This window comes from Clinocottus analis, unplaced genomic scaffold (assembly GCF_023055335.1).
Source record: "Clinocottus analis isolate CAN_PGR_092001 unplaced genomic scaffold, fCliAna1.0.p SCAF_3, whole genome shotgun sequence".
NCBI lineage: Eukaryota > Metazoa > Chordata > Actinopteri > Perciformes > Cottidae > Clinocottus > Clinocottus analis.
Window position 1 is genome coordinate 13,538,058 of NW_027176042.1, and position 14,239 is coordinate 13,552,296.

General features: G+C 42.5%; 1 protein-coding gene across 2 annotated transcripts in view; it reads right to left on the reverse strand.

Moving 5' to 3' along the window:
* Positions 1-14,239, reverse strand: part of celsr2 (cadherin, EGF LAG seven-pass G-type receptor 2) — a 59,387-nt gene that overhangs the window by 4,323 nt on the left and 40,825 nt on the right. For both annotated transcript variants that reach the window (XM_068594301.1, XM_068594300.1), the window contains exons 6-31: positions 13,536-13,693; positions 12,974-13,137; positions 12,571-12,696; positions 10,099-10,268; positions 9,258-9,437; positions 9,062-9,175; positions 8,395-8,551; positions 8,026-8,167; positions 7,786-7,906; positions 6,757-6,940; positions 6,524-6,625; positions 6,296-6,390; positions 5,880-6,089; positions 5,489-5,672; positions 4,427-4,745; positions 3,807-3,974; positions 3,594-3,717; positions 3,305-3,505; positions 3,029-3,203; positions 2,405-2,517; positions 2,070-2,152; positions 1,371-1,497; positions 1,173-1,283; positions 448-578; positions 267-352; positions 18-182 (exon numbers count right to left, since the gene is read on the reverse strand). In XM_068594301.1, coding sequence (XP_068450402.1) covers positions 18-182; positions 267-352; positions 448-578; positions 1,173-1,283; positions 1,371-1,497; positions 2,070-2,152; positions 2,405-2,517; positions 3,029-3,203; positions 3,305-3,505; positions 3,594-3,717; positions 3,807-3,974; positions 4,427-4,745; positions 5,489-5,672; positions 5,880-6,089; positions 6,296-6,390; positions 6,524-6,625; positions 6,757-6,940; positions 7,786-7,906; positions 8,026-8,167; positions 8,395-8,551; positions 9,062-9,175; positions 9,258-9,437; positions 10,099-10,268; positions 12,571-12,696; positions 12,974-13,137; positions 13,536-13,693 — 3,910 coding nt within the window. The remainder of the gene's footprint in view (positions 1-17; positions 183-266; positions 353-447; positions 579-1,172; positions 1,284-1,370; positions 1,498-2,069; positions 2,153-2,404; positions 2,518-3,028; positions 3,204-3,304; positions 3,506-3,593; positions 3,718-3,806; positions 3,975-4,426; positions 4,746-5,488; positions 5,673-5,879; positions 6,090-6,295; positions 6,391-6,523; positions 6,626-6,756; positions 6,941-7,785; positions 7,907-8,025; positions 8,168-8,394; positions 8,552-9,061; positions 9,176-9,257; positions 9,438-10,098; positions 10,269-12,570; positions 12,697-12,973; positions 13,138-13,535; positions 13,694-14,239) is intronic.

Below are 14,239 nucleotides of genomic sequence, written 5' to 3' on the forward strand. Positions count from 1 at the left end.
CAGAGGAGCATCTGTACCGGGTGCTTGTGGTCTCTTGGCCACATTAGACGCCATGTTTTCCCAGCATTCTTCCGGGGGGACTGGACCCTCCTCGTCATCGCTGTCAGAGGAGTGTGTAGAGGCATAGGAGCCGCTCTGGTCATCCTCCAGAGAAAGGTCGCTGTCTGAGTCGCTGTCATGATCTGCACACAGACAGAAGGGAGAGGTTTATGCAGTCTTAAGATCATTGCAGTTGAACTGAATAAGATACTGAATGAGAGTAATACCGTCCAGGTGCTCTTTACTTTCATGGAAGAGGGACGCGTGGTCGTTCAGAGCAATGTGCGCCTGACTGTTACTCAACCCGTCGTCCCTGAAAAGACCCAAGAAGTCTGTTTACAGCTGCTCCCATCACTGTCAATATAATACAGCGTATGTATCTTTATTTTTCTCATCACGTTTAATTACCTGAGCACAAACGGCACGTAGCTCTGCTGGCTCTTGCCGCTCTGCATGGTGCCGTTTAGAGACACGCTGGAGTCTCCAAAGGGAAGGTGGTACAATCTGCCGTCTATGTAGTTTGTGTTGCATTTGTAGCCCTGAAATCGACAAAAGATAGAGCGACAAAAGAAAGGTGAGTATAACTACTGAGTGTAACTATATAGAATGAACGGGGACTACGTTGTGTATGTGATGTTGTGCAGTTGATCTGCTCATAGAAACATACACTGTTGTTGTTGTTATCAACAATTGTTACAGTGAGAGGGGAATTTGAACTATTTTAACCAGCAGAGTAATATTAGTATATTATAGTATTTTACCTATAGCAACAGAGTGGCTCTGGGTTGTACTTAAAAAAAAAGTTTTTGGAAAACAATAGAGCTCTTTAACACAGAGGAACAAGAAATCTAAGGCTTTGGAGACACAAGAAGAACTTGTTAGTGGAACCAATTCATTTTTTTTTGGGAGGGGGGGGGTCAATATGAATACTACAGAATATCACCAGCCTTATCGTTTGAAGTGAAAAGAATATCTAAACATATTGCTATACTTCTTGTTGTTTATAATATAAAATATAATATGAATTATAATATCAACATCTTACCGACAGATGCAACTCAAGCTGTGTGTACATTTTAGAGAGTATTTGACTGAAAAGAGTAGTTTTTTAGAGTTTGTGACGAGGGACTCACAGAGGCCTTGGATTTGATCATGTGATCCGGACGCTTGCGGCTGCAGCAGTATTTCATAGCATTCCTTGCTTCTTTATTGAAGACGATGCGGAAGAAGAAAACAAATGGACCCTATGGTTGGGCAACAGCAGAGGGTCAGGAGAAGAAATACAGAAATCTACCATTTAAAGGGTTTTCAGGAATAACCGGGTGGCTCACCTGAACACAGTTGAACCCAGCGAACAGGTAGTGGAAGATTATCATGTCGCTGTTGACGGAGAGGAGCGCCAGAAAACATGTGACTGAAACCAGGAGGAGAACGCCACCTGAGGTCTTTAGGCCAGAGCTGCAGAATCACATGAGACCGTGGTAAGGTGCTGTGAGGAAGATTTCTACGCATTCATTGAGTTCAAACTGAGAAACAGAGCAGCACATTGTCTGAGGAAGAGCTGTGTGGAAACATGACCATGCTGTGAAATGCTGTAAAATGTAAAAGCGTGACAAATACCAGCGTAGCGCAAATTACATCAGGTCCAACTGAAAACTGTCCGTTGTGCAATGCATTGTTGTGTGACAATTATTTTCACAATAGATCAATTGTTTGGTCTATGAAATGTCAAAAGAATTTCACAATTATTATTATTTTTCACTCATCGATTAGTAGACTAATCAATAAGTCTTGTTTATCAATGTTAGCTTCTCTGTAATGTCGTCCGCCAACAGGAAAAGATTACTGAGCTCTTTTTGGAACAAATCAAAGGAACGGTTTGATTTGTTGTCATTATTAACCTTCTTTTAATGGAAGTTGGTCCAGTTTTACTGGTTTTGATTGGAAAGTTGAAAATTTCAGGCAAGGAATTCCCCTCCTCTGGTGCATGTCAACAGTGTTAAAATGTGATAAAACGTTGGGACACTCACACACGAGGCTCTTTCTTGTCGATGCTGTGGTGTCTCAGTGTGCAGGAGGCTCTGGACGACAGGATGTACAGGAAAACGTTCATCTGTGGACAAAATATCAAACTGCTTCACAACTTACAACATGGCAGGAGGTTTGTGAGAGTAAACATTAAGGGAATCTTTCCTGCCGAATATTTCCTAAACTGTTGAGTGAACGGAGAAGGCCGTGTTTTTCTGTCATAACATCTCTCGCCTCGCTCTGATGAGCTTATCATGAGTCACGTTCACGTTGAAGCGTGTTCAAAAAGGTCCCTTTTCAACAACAGTCTGGATCTCAGGGATCTGCAGGGACTCACCGACACCACCATGGCGATGGGTCCAGCAAAGCTCCAGATGAGGGTGTCGTACATAGACAGCCAACAGAAGTCTGGATTCCCGTAGCCTTCGGGGTCCAGTCCCACCGCCAGACCTGCAGACAAACCAGAGAGACAGACGGTAGCATCAACAACAGCTGCTGAGACACATTTACAGTATTATCAGTATGTTTGAGAGTGTGGAAACATTCTTCTGTCTCAAGTTATTTATCTAAAGTCGTCAGTTAGTTGGATTTTTTACTACAGATAGGCTGACAAGATAACATTTTACCGGAAGACATCTCACATTTTCCGACTGTCATTTTCAAAGCAGTATCAGGCATATCACTCTATACACCTCAATAAGACTGCTGGCGTGTTTAATAATAATTAATCGTCAGACAATTAAGCCCTGCTTTGAGTAAATAAAAAAATAAAAAGGGGAACACTTTATTCCTATATTTCAATTACATTGTATGTCTTAAAGTAGATGATCAGAACTGGCATGAAACTGGTGAGAATCAAGTTCGGGTCTGCAGCTAGAGAAGACACAGATGAGGGAGGGAACTTTCCAGGCGCCTCTCCTGTACAGCAGGTACATTTTTGTAAAAGTACGAGGGTTTAGACCTGTGATGAAGGCCGGCACTCCCCAGCCAATCAGGTAGTAGAATCTCATGGGTCCATAGTTGATGTCTCGCACTTCGCTGATCATGCGGTAGACGTGCAGACCCTCCAGGAAGAGCCAGGAGAAAGTGCAGAGATAGAAGAAGTGCAGCAGGATGGCGATGATTGTGCACACAAACTGCACGGACAAAAATAGGGAGACACAAAGAGGGATGGTTAAAATATGAAGAGATGATGGGGAATATTATAAATGAAGAAATGGAAAACAGAATTGATTACCGGGTTGTCGGCCTGGTTGATGCCCAGGATGAAGATGAGCTCGGAGAGGAAAAGAGCGACAGCTCCGTTGTTGATTATACTCGTCTTGTTGCACTGCATGGCTCTCAGACAGAGGAGGAAGATCGTGGTGAGGAAGAGGAAGCCCATCGTCACTCCCACTGTACTCCAGGTCAGGATTTTGATTGGCAGAATCTCTCCGTTCTGACCAAACGATTGAATGAAAGCTGTTTGAATGAACACAATGATATTTTGTGGTTTTAGTGAAGTTAGAGGTTTTCGCATCACTCACCTCTCTCCTGGAGATGTCCATGAGGACAGCGAAGCTGGTCATGTGATAACACTGACAGCTGATGTGGGTGTTGTTTCTGAAAACCACCTCACAGCCCTTCGCTGACCAGCCGCCATTCCCGGCCCTGACATAAAACACAAAGACCAGCAGAGAATATGAGAAAACCACAATGTAATGCTTCCTCACTAACTTGGAGTGCGCTGGTGTACTCACAGTATGTGGTGGTTCCAGAAAACACAGATGGGTTTAGAGCGCTCCTCGGTGGAGACCAGGCGGAACTGCACAGTGATGGGTTTGTCCAGCGTGTGCTGCAACAGCTCGTCGTTGTCGTGGACGGTGATACTGACCACCGGTGTGTTGATGACCGGACGTTTTGGCACCCTGAAGACAATGAAATGTGCACGATTGAAGGCATGAATAGGTTCCTCCCGAAGACTTGAATCTTAAAAAAAATTGTCAAAACTACAAAGTGTTCTATTTGAACACATTGGCACTAAAGTTATAAGTGTTACTCAGTGTTAGGGGCAATATACAGCAGTGGAATATTACATATTTGATCATTACAGCAACAGGAATGTGCATCTGGGACTAAAAATAAACTACAGTGCCCGTGTTAATAGTGTGGCTCGGTGATGTGACTATAATAGTTTTTGGATGACATAGAGGTCTATTGCGCGGCGGAATAACCTATAATACTTTTCTCCATACACAAATAATTCTTGGTTATTTTGGATAAAAGCTTTATTTTCAGTCAAGGATGTTAATCGACGACAACTTCTAGTAAAAAGCTACCGGCCTGATTTTGAAGGCGGTGCTTTATTAACCGTTCTTACCGCAGACTTCTCTTGTCTGGATCATAGCTCTCTGGTAGCAGCGAGGCCAGGCTGTGGAAGATGATCACGCTGGCAATGGCGTCCGGCTGACTGTCGTCTGGGTGGCGTTTCTTCCTGCTGGCTGAGCGGTTCTTTAGGGAGGACTCTGGAAAGACATCCAGGTGTCTGTGGCCCTTGGTGTCCACCGGTTGTTGGAAGACAGAATCGGGCAGCGTGACGGCCGTCTCAAGGTCTGCAGGACGAGGACCCCTCAGGGATTGGTACCGCGGGAGTCTGGCACCGGCAAAATTCATCTTTTTCAGACGATCCACAGAGATGACTGCGGAGAAAAACACACATGCAGAGAGCTCTGCTGCTGAAAACGGTCGCCTCCTTTACAGAACATTTCATTTAGCTGACGCTTTTATCCAAAGCAACTTACAATAAAAACTCAGAACAAGAAACAATAAAGTACAATTTCTTCAAGTAAGCCAAACTACAATGTACCATTTTAGTGCTACTAAGGGGCTACTTTCTTTATTCAAGGTGTTGTCGGAAAAAATGCCTTTAACCAGAGACTTGGAGCCCTCAAATCATATACATATGTTGTGTCAAAAGAATACGAATACTTTAAATATTTGTGGCTTAAGGATTATTCCTCGATATTTTGGAAGAACAAAGCCTAATTTGCTGAATGGTTAAAATTAACATCAGAAATTCTTCTTTTGAATCTCTGATTTAGACTAACAATTATCAAAGAAACCTCTTTTTTTAATTAATGTTAAAAAAGAAACGTAAAGGGATAATAATATTTTTACTATTCTTAATGGGAAAATATGCGCCCCATTTTTGTTTCATGGTGTATATTATTTGTACTTTACTTATTTGTGTTGTGTTTTATTAGCCCAAGTTTGTTCTGCTTTATGTTCTCAAATGACTTTGACAATGTTGTCATGATGAAAAACATTTAATAAACATACAAAAGAGCATATGCACTGCACTTTAATAACATTTTTGAAAATGAATCCCCAGTAGAGAAGCTGCAGAGCCTTTAGGTGTTGTGCTCCCAGGTAACACGCTCACCTATGTGTGGTGTGACGATGGTGAAGGGGCTGAGGTAGGTCTTCCTCATGTTCTTCGCCAGTGTGTTTGCGTATTCCTCGTAGTGGCGCAGCAGCGCCGCTGTCCCACCCTCCGAGTGCTGGATCAGCTCCCAGTGCGTCCGTGTTTCTGGGGACAGGATGGCGCTGCCCACACGGACCAGATTCTGTCAGAAAACAGCGAGAGTTTAGTGGAGAGTGAAGTGAGGTGTGATGTATTCTGCAGATACATCATGAAAGGCTGTGAAGTCTGGCTTGCTGTTAATGAACAAATTTAGTTCACTGCTCAAACTGCAACAATCTATCGTTCTTATTTAGTTTCAAGCTGCGTTATGGAGTTCACAGAGAGAGATAAACCCTCTATGGCTGTTCACCTCAGTGAAGTGGACGTCCTGCGTCGCTGTGAGGTTGAAGCCCTGCTGGTTGCTCTCGTGCTGCAGCAGACTCTGTGTGAGCCGATAAGCCACCTTCACATCGCTGCCGTAGTACTTCTCTGTGTGTAAGGTAGCATTGGCCAGCATGGCGGCCGTCTGCTGAACGTGTCCAGAGTCCAGGAGCGATGTGTTACGGGAAAACTTTTCAGACTGGAGGAAGGAAAGGATAATCATTTAGTACCGTATTGATGCTTCATTAGTAAAAATATATTTTTCAACTTGACTGAAATATCTAATTGCTGTAAAAAAAAAGAAGGAAAAAAAGATGCCCTAAGTGTTGTAATCGTCTTCTGCCTCCACATACTTGCAAACGATGCTATTTTATGTTATAAGACTGACAGGGTGAAGCTACACACCAGAGCTTTCAGCTTGCTGAAGGTGACAGAGGTGCAGTTGAAGAGATTGGGAGGCAGCCAGCCCTTGTGCTCGTCACAGTGCCGGATCGCTGTGCCTGAGAAGAGGGACAGAAAGTTATCACATAAGAGTTGAGGAATGGACCGCATGCCACAGAGGGCTCGAGGCAAGTTTCAAATATTGCCATTATTATATGATAATTTGATGAGCTGCCTGAAAAACCATCATACCGAGAGTTCCCTTGGGACAGTGAACTGCTGCAGGGAGCCCAAACTTAGTCCTGGGCCACCAGATCCCGGCCTCGATGGCCTGAGGGCAGCTGTCATAGATTACTGAGTGAGGTGGAGCGAGAAGGAGAGAGATGATGAGGATAAAAATTCAAAACTATTTAATATATTTAAAGCTATAATGAAGCAGGGATTATAAATGATAGTAACTTCACAGTAATCACATTTATTCTGACCTTCACAGCCGTTAGGAGAAACCTCGGCAAAGGGGTTATCGCAGCGGTCACACTGGCGTCCGATGACGCCGGGTTTACACTGACACTGGCCGCTCTCTCGGTCACACGCTCGGGAGAACGAGCCGATTGGGTAGCAGTCGCACAGCAGGCAGGTGTCACTGCCTTCAGGACGGTAGTGGTTGTCCTGGAAATGAGTTTGGAAGTTGTTGAATAATGATTTAACGAAAAAGCCTCCTTCAGCCTCACACATCTGTCCAACTGCTGCAGCTGCTTGTTTAAAAATTATAATAATTATGTCCTCCACCTATGTTGGCCTTGTCAAGCTTAAGGTTGTGTCCAAACGCTGGACGACACCCAGACTCTGAACAGAGGCCTGTTCCTCGTACGTGGTTCAACAAAGTCGAAATTCCACTTTAAAACACTTAAAATGAATGAGTTCATAGGTCCATTTTGAACGGCGGGAGATTGCTTGTACTACAACAAAAGTTAAGCTTTGAAAGCTCAGTCTGTTGTGATACCAACGTGTTTATCTTATGTCAGTGGGTTCACTTAATCTAAATTGGACAAAATAAACTTTTAATGAATTCAAAAAAGAAAAAAGAAAATCGAAGAGGACAAAAGTGTTGAAGAAAGGATTAACCTGATGAACAATGTTAGCTTCATGGAGAAAATTGAATTATAACATTTGTTGAGATCTGATTTATTGTGTACTGGAAATACTACCTATATACACAGAATACTTTGACAATTGTCGCGTGTTACCCACAGTTATTAGCAGGCTGCATGTTATTGACACACAGCTCTAAAGCTTTCAAACTATTTCCTTATTCATAAATTTCATTTAAATATTTTTTACAACTTTTATTTCATATTAGTTTTTTCAGCCCAACATCGTACTCCCTTGTTCTGCATGTATGCCTGTTTTTACTTGCCAGGTATTGAATTGCCTTTGATTATTCAATTGATATTGCATTTAATTAAATACGAAACAAAGAGATGAATCAAAGCTGCAGCTCGGCTCTCGCTCACCTTGCACCGACACTCTCCGCTCGTCTTGTTGCAGTCAGAGTTGAAGCCCTTATCGGTTTGACAGTCACAAGGGCCGCAGGTCTTGTGCCCCCACCAGCCTCTGGGACACGGCAAATCGGTCCTGTACACATCACACATAATCAATTTACCTGCAGAGTAATACAACAATACTACACAGGAAGAGCCACAATCGACACTCTAAAACATTCACAGTTTTACATAAACGTGGACAACATTTACTTTTTCTCGCAGTAATGGCCGAAGTAGTTGCTGGGACAGTCGCAGGTGTAACCATGAGAGGAGCTTGGCTTCCTGGTGCATTTGGACTCATGCTCACAGGGGTTTAGTGAGCACACATCAGTGCAGTTGCTGCCGTAGTAGCCTGTGAAACAAAAGGTGAAAAGACAAATAAGCTGCTGTGCTCTCACACCAAGGTGAACTGTGTCAAGTAGCGATAAGTAGAAAGTATTAAAGGATACTGGAACACTATCCTTGGTGTTGCTTTAATTAAATACGATGCATTTTGATTGAAACATTATTCTAGGCAGGTTGAAGCAATATTGACTCAGCGATCATGGTTTTGGGTTTGTGAACAGTAGGCAGACGAACCATTGAGGCAGGTGCAGGAGAAGCTGTCCCAGTCGTCGCTGCAGTAGCTGCTGACAGGACACGGGCTGGAGCTGCACGGGTCGGGCACGCTACAGCCCGGCTCCACATTCACCTTCCTCGCCTGAGACAGGCTGAGAGCCCCGCCCACACGCAGACCCTGCAGGCAAACAAACAAACAAGCATGTGTACGTAACCACAGCAACACAATGCGGTAATGCGTTTGCGAGAAACACTTTAATGATCAGAGTAAGTGAAAGGAATGTGCTGCAAAACACAGAGGTTGCTGTTTGGAGTGTGTCAGAACATTGTAAAGTGCCTGTCTGTGTTCGTTATGTGTGCTGTTAGTCTATCTGCACATCATAATCATCATAATCTGCACATCATAATCTAAAGAAGTTAAAACCTTTTTTTAAACACTGCTGACTGTGCAGGATTTTCATTTCAAGGGGATGAATCTAGAAGGTATAAAACAGCTCAAATCTGTCTGAAAAGTGTTTTAAATTTGTGTTTTTTTTATTATTGACGGATTTCAACAGATTTGTAATGATAATTTGCTGCTCCTTAAATTATTGTTATTAAAACAACATTTATTTGCTATCTACACTTTTGAATGTATAGATTTAATTCATCTAATGTGCGCATAAGTGGGTCTACAGAGGCGACGGACCTGTATACAGCCACGGAAGCCATGCTGAATTTTCCCATCAGGCCTTCCCAAACCACCAACGCTCACAGTCTTCAGCTTGGAGTCTCGAAGCTTCCCATCCACCTCCATACTGGCCTGAAAAGGTGCATGACATACTTCATAGCTGCTATACACTTCATTAATAGTGACCTAAGACAGCTAGGACACATCCACTCACCAGGTACAGCCCCTGATCTAAAGACAACACTGCTTTGTGGTGGCTCGCTGCTCCCCCCAGACTGCTGATATCCAGCTGCAAATGATGCCAGTCTCCATCATTCACCAGCACCTCCTCCACACGAGAGAGAGTTGAGTCTTCCCCTCTGTGCAGCCCCATCAACACGCTCCCCCCGCGCAGCTACAAAGGCAGGGAGAGAGCCGGGAAAAGGAAAGAAACAGCAGGAGGGAGATTGAACCAATGTTCAATAACAGAGGAGAGAAAAAAGACCACCAAAATCAGCAATGCATCACATGGTGAACAGAAACAGAGAGTTCTAACTTTCAAAGTTCAAACCTTGAATTGCTGGAAATAGATTATCGTACAGTTCTGCAACATCAAAGAGCCGCCACTCCAGAAAAGCTCAAAAATAGCCCAACACAGACGATACAATCAGAGTTTGATCATTTGGATTTTTGTCTCAACGTCCTCTGATATTCAGTGACGTGTTGCAACTTAGTTGGCCAACAGGTGGAGCCTCAATCCTAAAATGTTTGATCTGAAGGTGAGGACTACCTTCCTGCTCACACTACACACATACAATATAGGAATTATTCTTTTCACTCTGTGTTGAAGAACTAAAGTTATTGCTCTTTGCTGATGTAAATGACCATTGAGAGGAAATAACCAAGAAATTCTTCTATTCTTCTCATTAAAGTTTCTCCTTGAGGAGAAATTGACATTGCCGTGCATTGCAACATTTCGATGAGTGTAAAATGTGGAGATAAATGATGTATGAAGGAGGTCTTTGACTGTGTATCCATGTGCAGTGAGAAAAGGAGAAACTACATGTTGCTCTCACCTGCAGTGTGAGGTTGTGCTGCTGGCCGGCGGAGATATGCAGCAGCGTCGCGCTGGCCTGCCGTGTGCGGAACATGAGCTCCACGTGCCAGGGGACAGAGGACGCCGCCGCCGCCATGTTGTTCCACTGCAACAGACTGTTGCCCAGGAAACGCTGCGGGTTGGCCATAACTAGAGATCAGGAGCGAGGAGGAAATGGGAAGAAGTGAAGAAGATAAATGAGGAGAGAAAGTTTCGCAGTGAGTCATTACTGTCAACCAGCAAATCCAGCATGTTCTCTTCCGATCACTTCCAAGTTATCACAGATAAAAACTCCCTCTGTTTATCAGACAGTTGCTTCTTGTGTCTGAGATCAAATCAGGTGTTCCCAGAAAGATCGTTGGCTTTGCAAGCAAGTGTCTGTGCTGGAAATTCAAAGCAATATAAGACACAAGGACATTGAGATACACATTTAAAATAACAGTTGAACATATGTTTTTCTTCTTGTTCGTTCGGTAATTGTGATGTTTGAGCTTCACTGTGCAGAATGATGTCTGTACACAGTTTGACACGAGCAGGCTTTCACATTCATCTGCTGAAGGGGAAACGTTTCTCTGTGCTCCTCTAAAACCTGGAATTTAAGACAGACATCAGCCGTATTTAAGACAACTCACCACAGCTACTCGATATGTAAAACTCCAATTACACTAAGACTGAAACCTACCAGCACTTTTCCATTTGAAACATTTGCGTATTCACATATTGTGTATTTTTCAATGACGCAGGTAAAGTTATTAATATAGGTATGAATGTTAATTTTCAGAATTTTTAACAATGGATTTTTTCTTGTTGTGCTTAACGGGGATCTTTAATAACACCAATGACCACTCTAACTCTTTTAGTGAAGCAGTTGTTTTTTAATATCAAATCATTTAAAATACAGTTTATTTTGTGTAGTTTGAAAATCAAAAGGAAGTTATGGGGTTTGTGCACTCATGCTGAGAAGCTTCATGGCTCCTTCAAACGTGAAAGCAAAGTGACAGGAAAGGATGCTGAGCCTGCTGTGAAAGGTTTCCCTCTCATTACGCTGTCTGCGTACAAAGCGAAGAAAAGCACCTGATCGAAAGGATCGATTAGTGATGGCAATTACACCTGATGCACTGTGGCTGCCACTGTCGGCTGGAGAGACGAGTGAAATGCAAAGAGATAAACTGCAGTGCAATTTCAGTCAAAAGATTCCTATTTACTCAAAACGACACGAACAGTGCCCGATTATTTGATCTGTAAAAGTTCATACTGGAGATAAACCCCACCTCCTGTATAAGTGTGGCCAGAATACAGATCAGTATTTACACACACCATTTTATAATTTTCAGGACCAATTTTGCCTACCAAAGGACAAAAAAATATTTAAAAAACACCATCAGAATTTCACAAAGCTGAACATAAAAGATTTAAAATGCTTGTTGTGGGATGGTCTAAAACCCTCAAAATGTTGAGTTGACTAAGTGAGACAAAAGAAAAGCAGGAAATCTTCACATTTGAGAAGCTGGATCCACTCCCTTTATCAATTATCTTTTCTGCTTTACATTGTTCTCGCTGCATTTAAAAAAGACACTTGTGGTGTTGATGATTGCTCTGAGTTCTTGTTGATTATAATACGCTTATCAAAGTTCATTAAATTTCTTTCAGTAACATGCGCTCACACTGCATTGTGTCCCACTTCTTCTCTCCTATCTTTATCTTTTCCTCAGACTTTAAACTTTAACTTTCAACTAAACTTCTGCACTCTATGCAACACACTTGCCCTTATCTCGATGTCCATCTCTATTTCCTTTTCTATCTGATCTACAAAAGAAATTATCACCGACATAAATCTTTTTTTCCTCATTCTACGTCAAGACAAGAAGAAGAGTTTTACGTTGTCATTTACAGGGATCATTGTTCTTCCTCTGTCTCCTCTCAAATTGCTGTAAACCATAAATCAGCACAGATAACCGCTGCAGTGGATCAGGTGGGACAGAAACACTGACAACACCGGCACAGAAATATAAATAATGTACGGTTTGTCTTCAAAAGCCAAAAAGCAATTGGACTTTAATGGTTCAGCATCAACAAAGAAGAGAAGATTCAAGCTCAAACAGCTTGATTCTCCCAAAAGATACTGATTCTGGCATTAAAACTAATGCATGTTAACTGTGCAAGTCTGAAATAGAGTCAGATGTTCCCAAAAAACTGTGGCTGATTTGACAAACTCCAACAACTGCACTGCACACAGTAGCACCTGTTACTTTAAAATACAAATGCAGCCACTTCTGCTTAGAAGAGCCTCTGTTACTGTTTGGACTCTGGTTTTTTATTTATATTTGACCTGATGGATGACCGCTTCAGCTTCATACTTTATGATGAATTGAGTCTCACGTCATAAAGTCGAGGGACGGGCTCGGGCCAAAACGACAGATGTGTCTAAACAGCACTTTTTCTATGCACTCACCTCTTTCACAGTTTTGTCCACCAAACCCGAGTGGGCAGTCACAACTGAAGGAGCCCCACAGGTTCACACAGGTTCCTCCGTTGAGACACGGGTCATTGTTGCAGAAATGTCTCTTGGCGGAGCATCCTTGGAGGGAGAAAAATAAGAGGTTGATTTACTTGTTCCAACCTTATTATTTCATCAAAGAGTCAGAGGGTAATAAACTATTCATAGCAGCTACAACAATCATTTCCCACCGACTCTGCTTCCCTGCTGTGCTCATTATAGTCAGTTATTCTCTTTCTTTTTCTCTCTGACTTGTCTGGTCTAACAACAAGACATTGTTTGACTGTAAAACAGTCACCGGTTCAAGAGATAAAACAAAGGATAATCTTTTGGAGTCAAACAGCAGGTGAAAACGTACCTGACAGAGTGCCGTTGTTAGCGATGAAGCTAGCCATATCTATGTGCTGGTTGTCGATATGCAGGTTCTTCATGCAGCCCACGAACTGCCGGTTGCGAACAGGAAAGTCCTCTGGGAGTTTGGGAACCCCTCCGAGGAGCAGGGGTCCGGTCAGGTCCAGGGATCTGAAAACATAGAACGTGTGAACATTTACGCATCCAGGTTTTTTTTGCTCTGCCTTTACATCATCAACACATATGAAAAATTAATCACAGAGGGTTTTGCAGTGTTATTTTTCCCACTGGAGATGAAAACCGAAAAAATGATAAACATGCCAATGAAGGAAAAAAAGCAAAGCTGAGCTAACACCCTGGAGGTGTGGATCTTCATTTCAAAACAAGTTTACTTTCTCTCTTAATGAGCAAACCACGAAAAAAGTGATCAGTGACTGAAGTCAACACAGAGGTAATGAGGGAAGATGAGAGGTAAAGATCAAATGTTTTTTATGAAATGTCTGTTATCGTCCACGTCGCAACGACAGAACTGATAATCCTGTTGATGTCATTCTTGTCTGTGAACTCACTTTTTGGATCCTGATTGGCTGCCCTGAGCAGAGCAGGTGTAGTTTCTGATCATGTGACCAAACCGGAAGGCCACGGAGGCGTCACAGTTGTCCACCGTCACAACAACGACCTTCTGGTCCGAGGGGCCCTGCGGCAAACCGGCCTGGTTTAAGATCGGCTGTGGAGTGAGAGACAAACGCATGAATACCAAGATAAAGTATGGAGCGCCTTATGGAGGACCTTCCTTATGTTTTTGGAGAGGCTTTGCTCAAAACAATGAGGATTAAGAATGTATAGTAAAGGCCTTGTTGCCTGTGTTGTGTACACTGAAGTCTTTGTGTTAACTTGAGAACTTTCTCATGGTTATTTTTTTTTAAAATTTCTATCCAACTAAGGAAAAATTTAGTTTTTTACATCACAGAATATCACAGGTTTATGTTTTCATCAGTATACACAGCAGAAACTCTCGATTTAGATGGACAGAAAAACAAATGTATAAATGTCCTATAGTATCAAATTCATTTAAGATTTCACAGGTTTGTCAGCGTAAAGAGCAACAAAAAACTAGAAAACTCATTCCATGCTGCTAAGTATTTTGGTCACCAAGTATTTATAAATAAGATTCAGAAATAGGTTATTGTGAAAATATCTCATTATTCTGCTGAATTTAACACAGGATTAATCCATGAAGCAGTGCAGAAACTTCTGGGGAATCTCAGCCAGT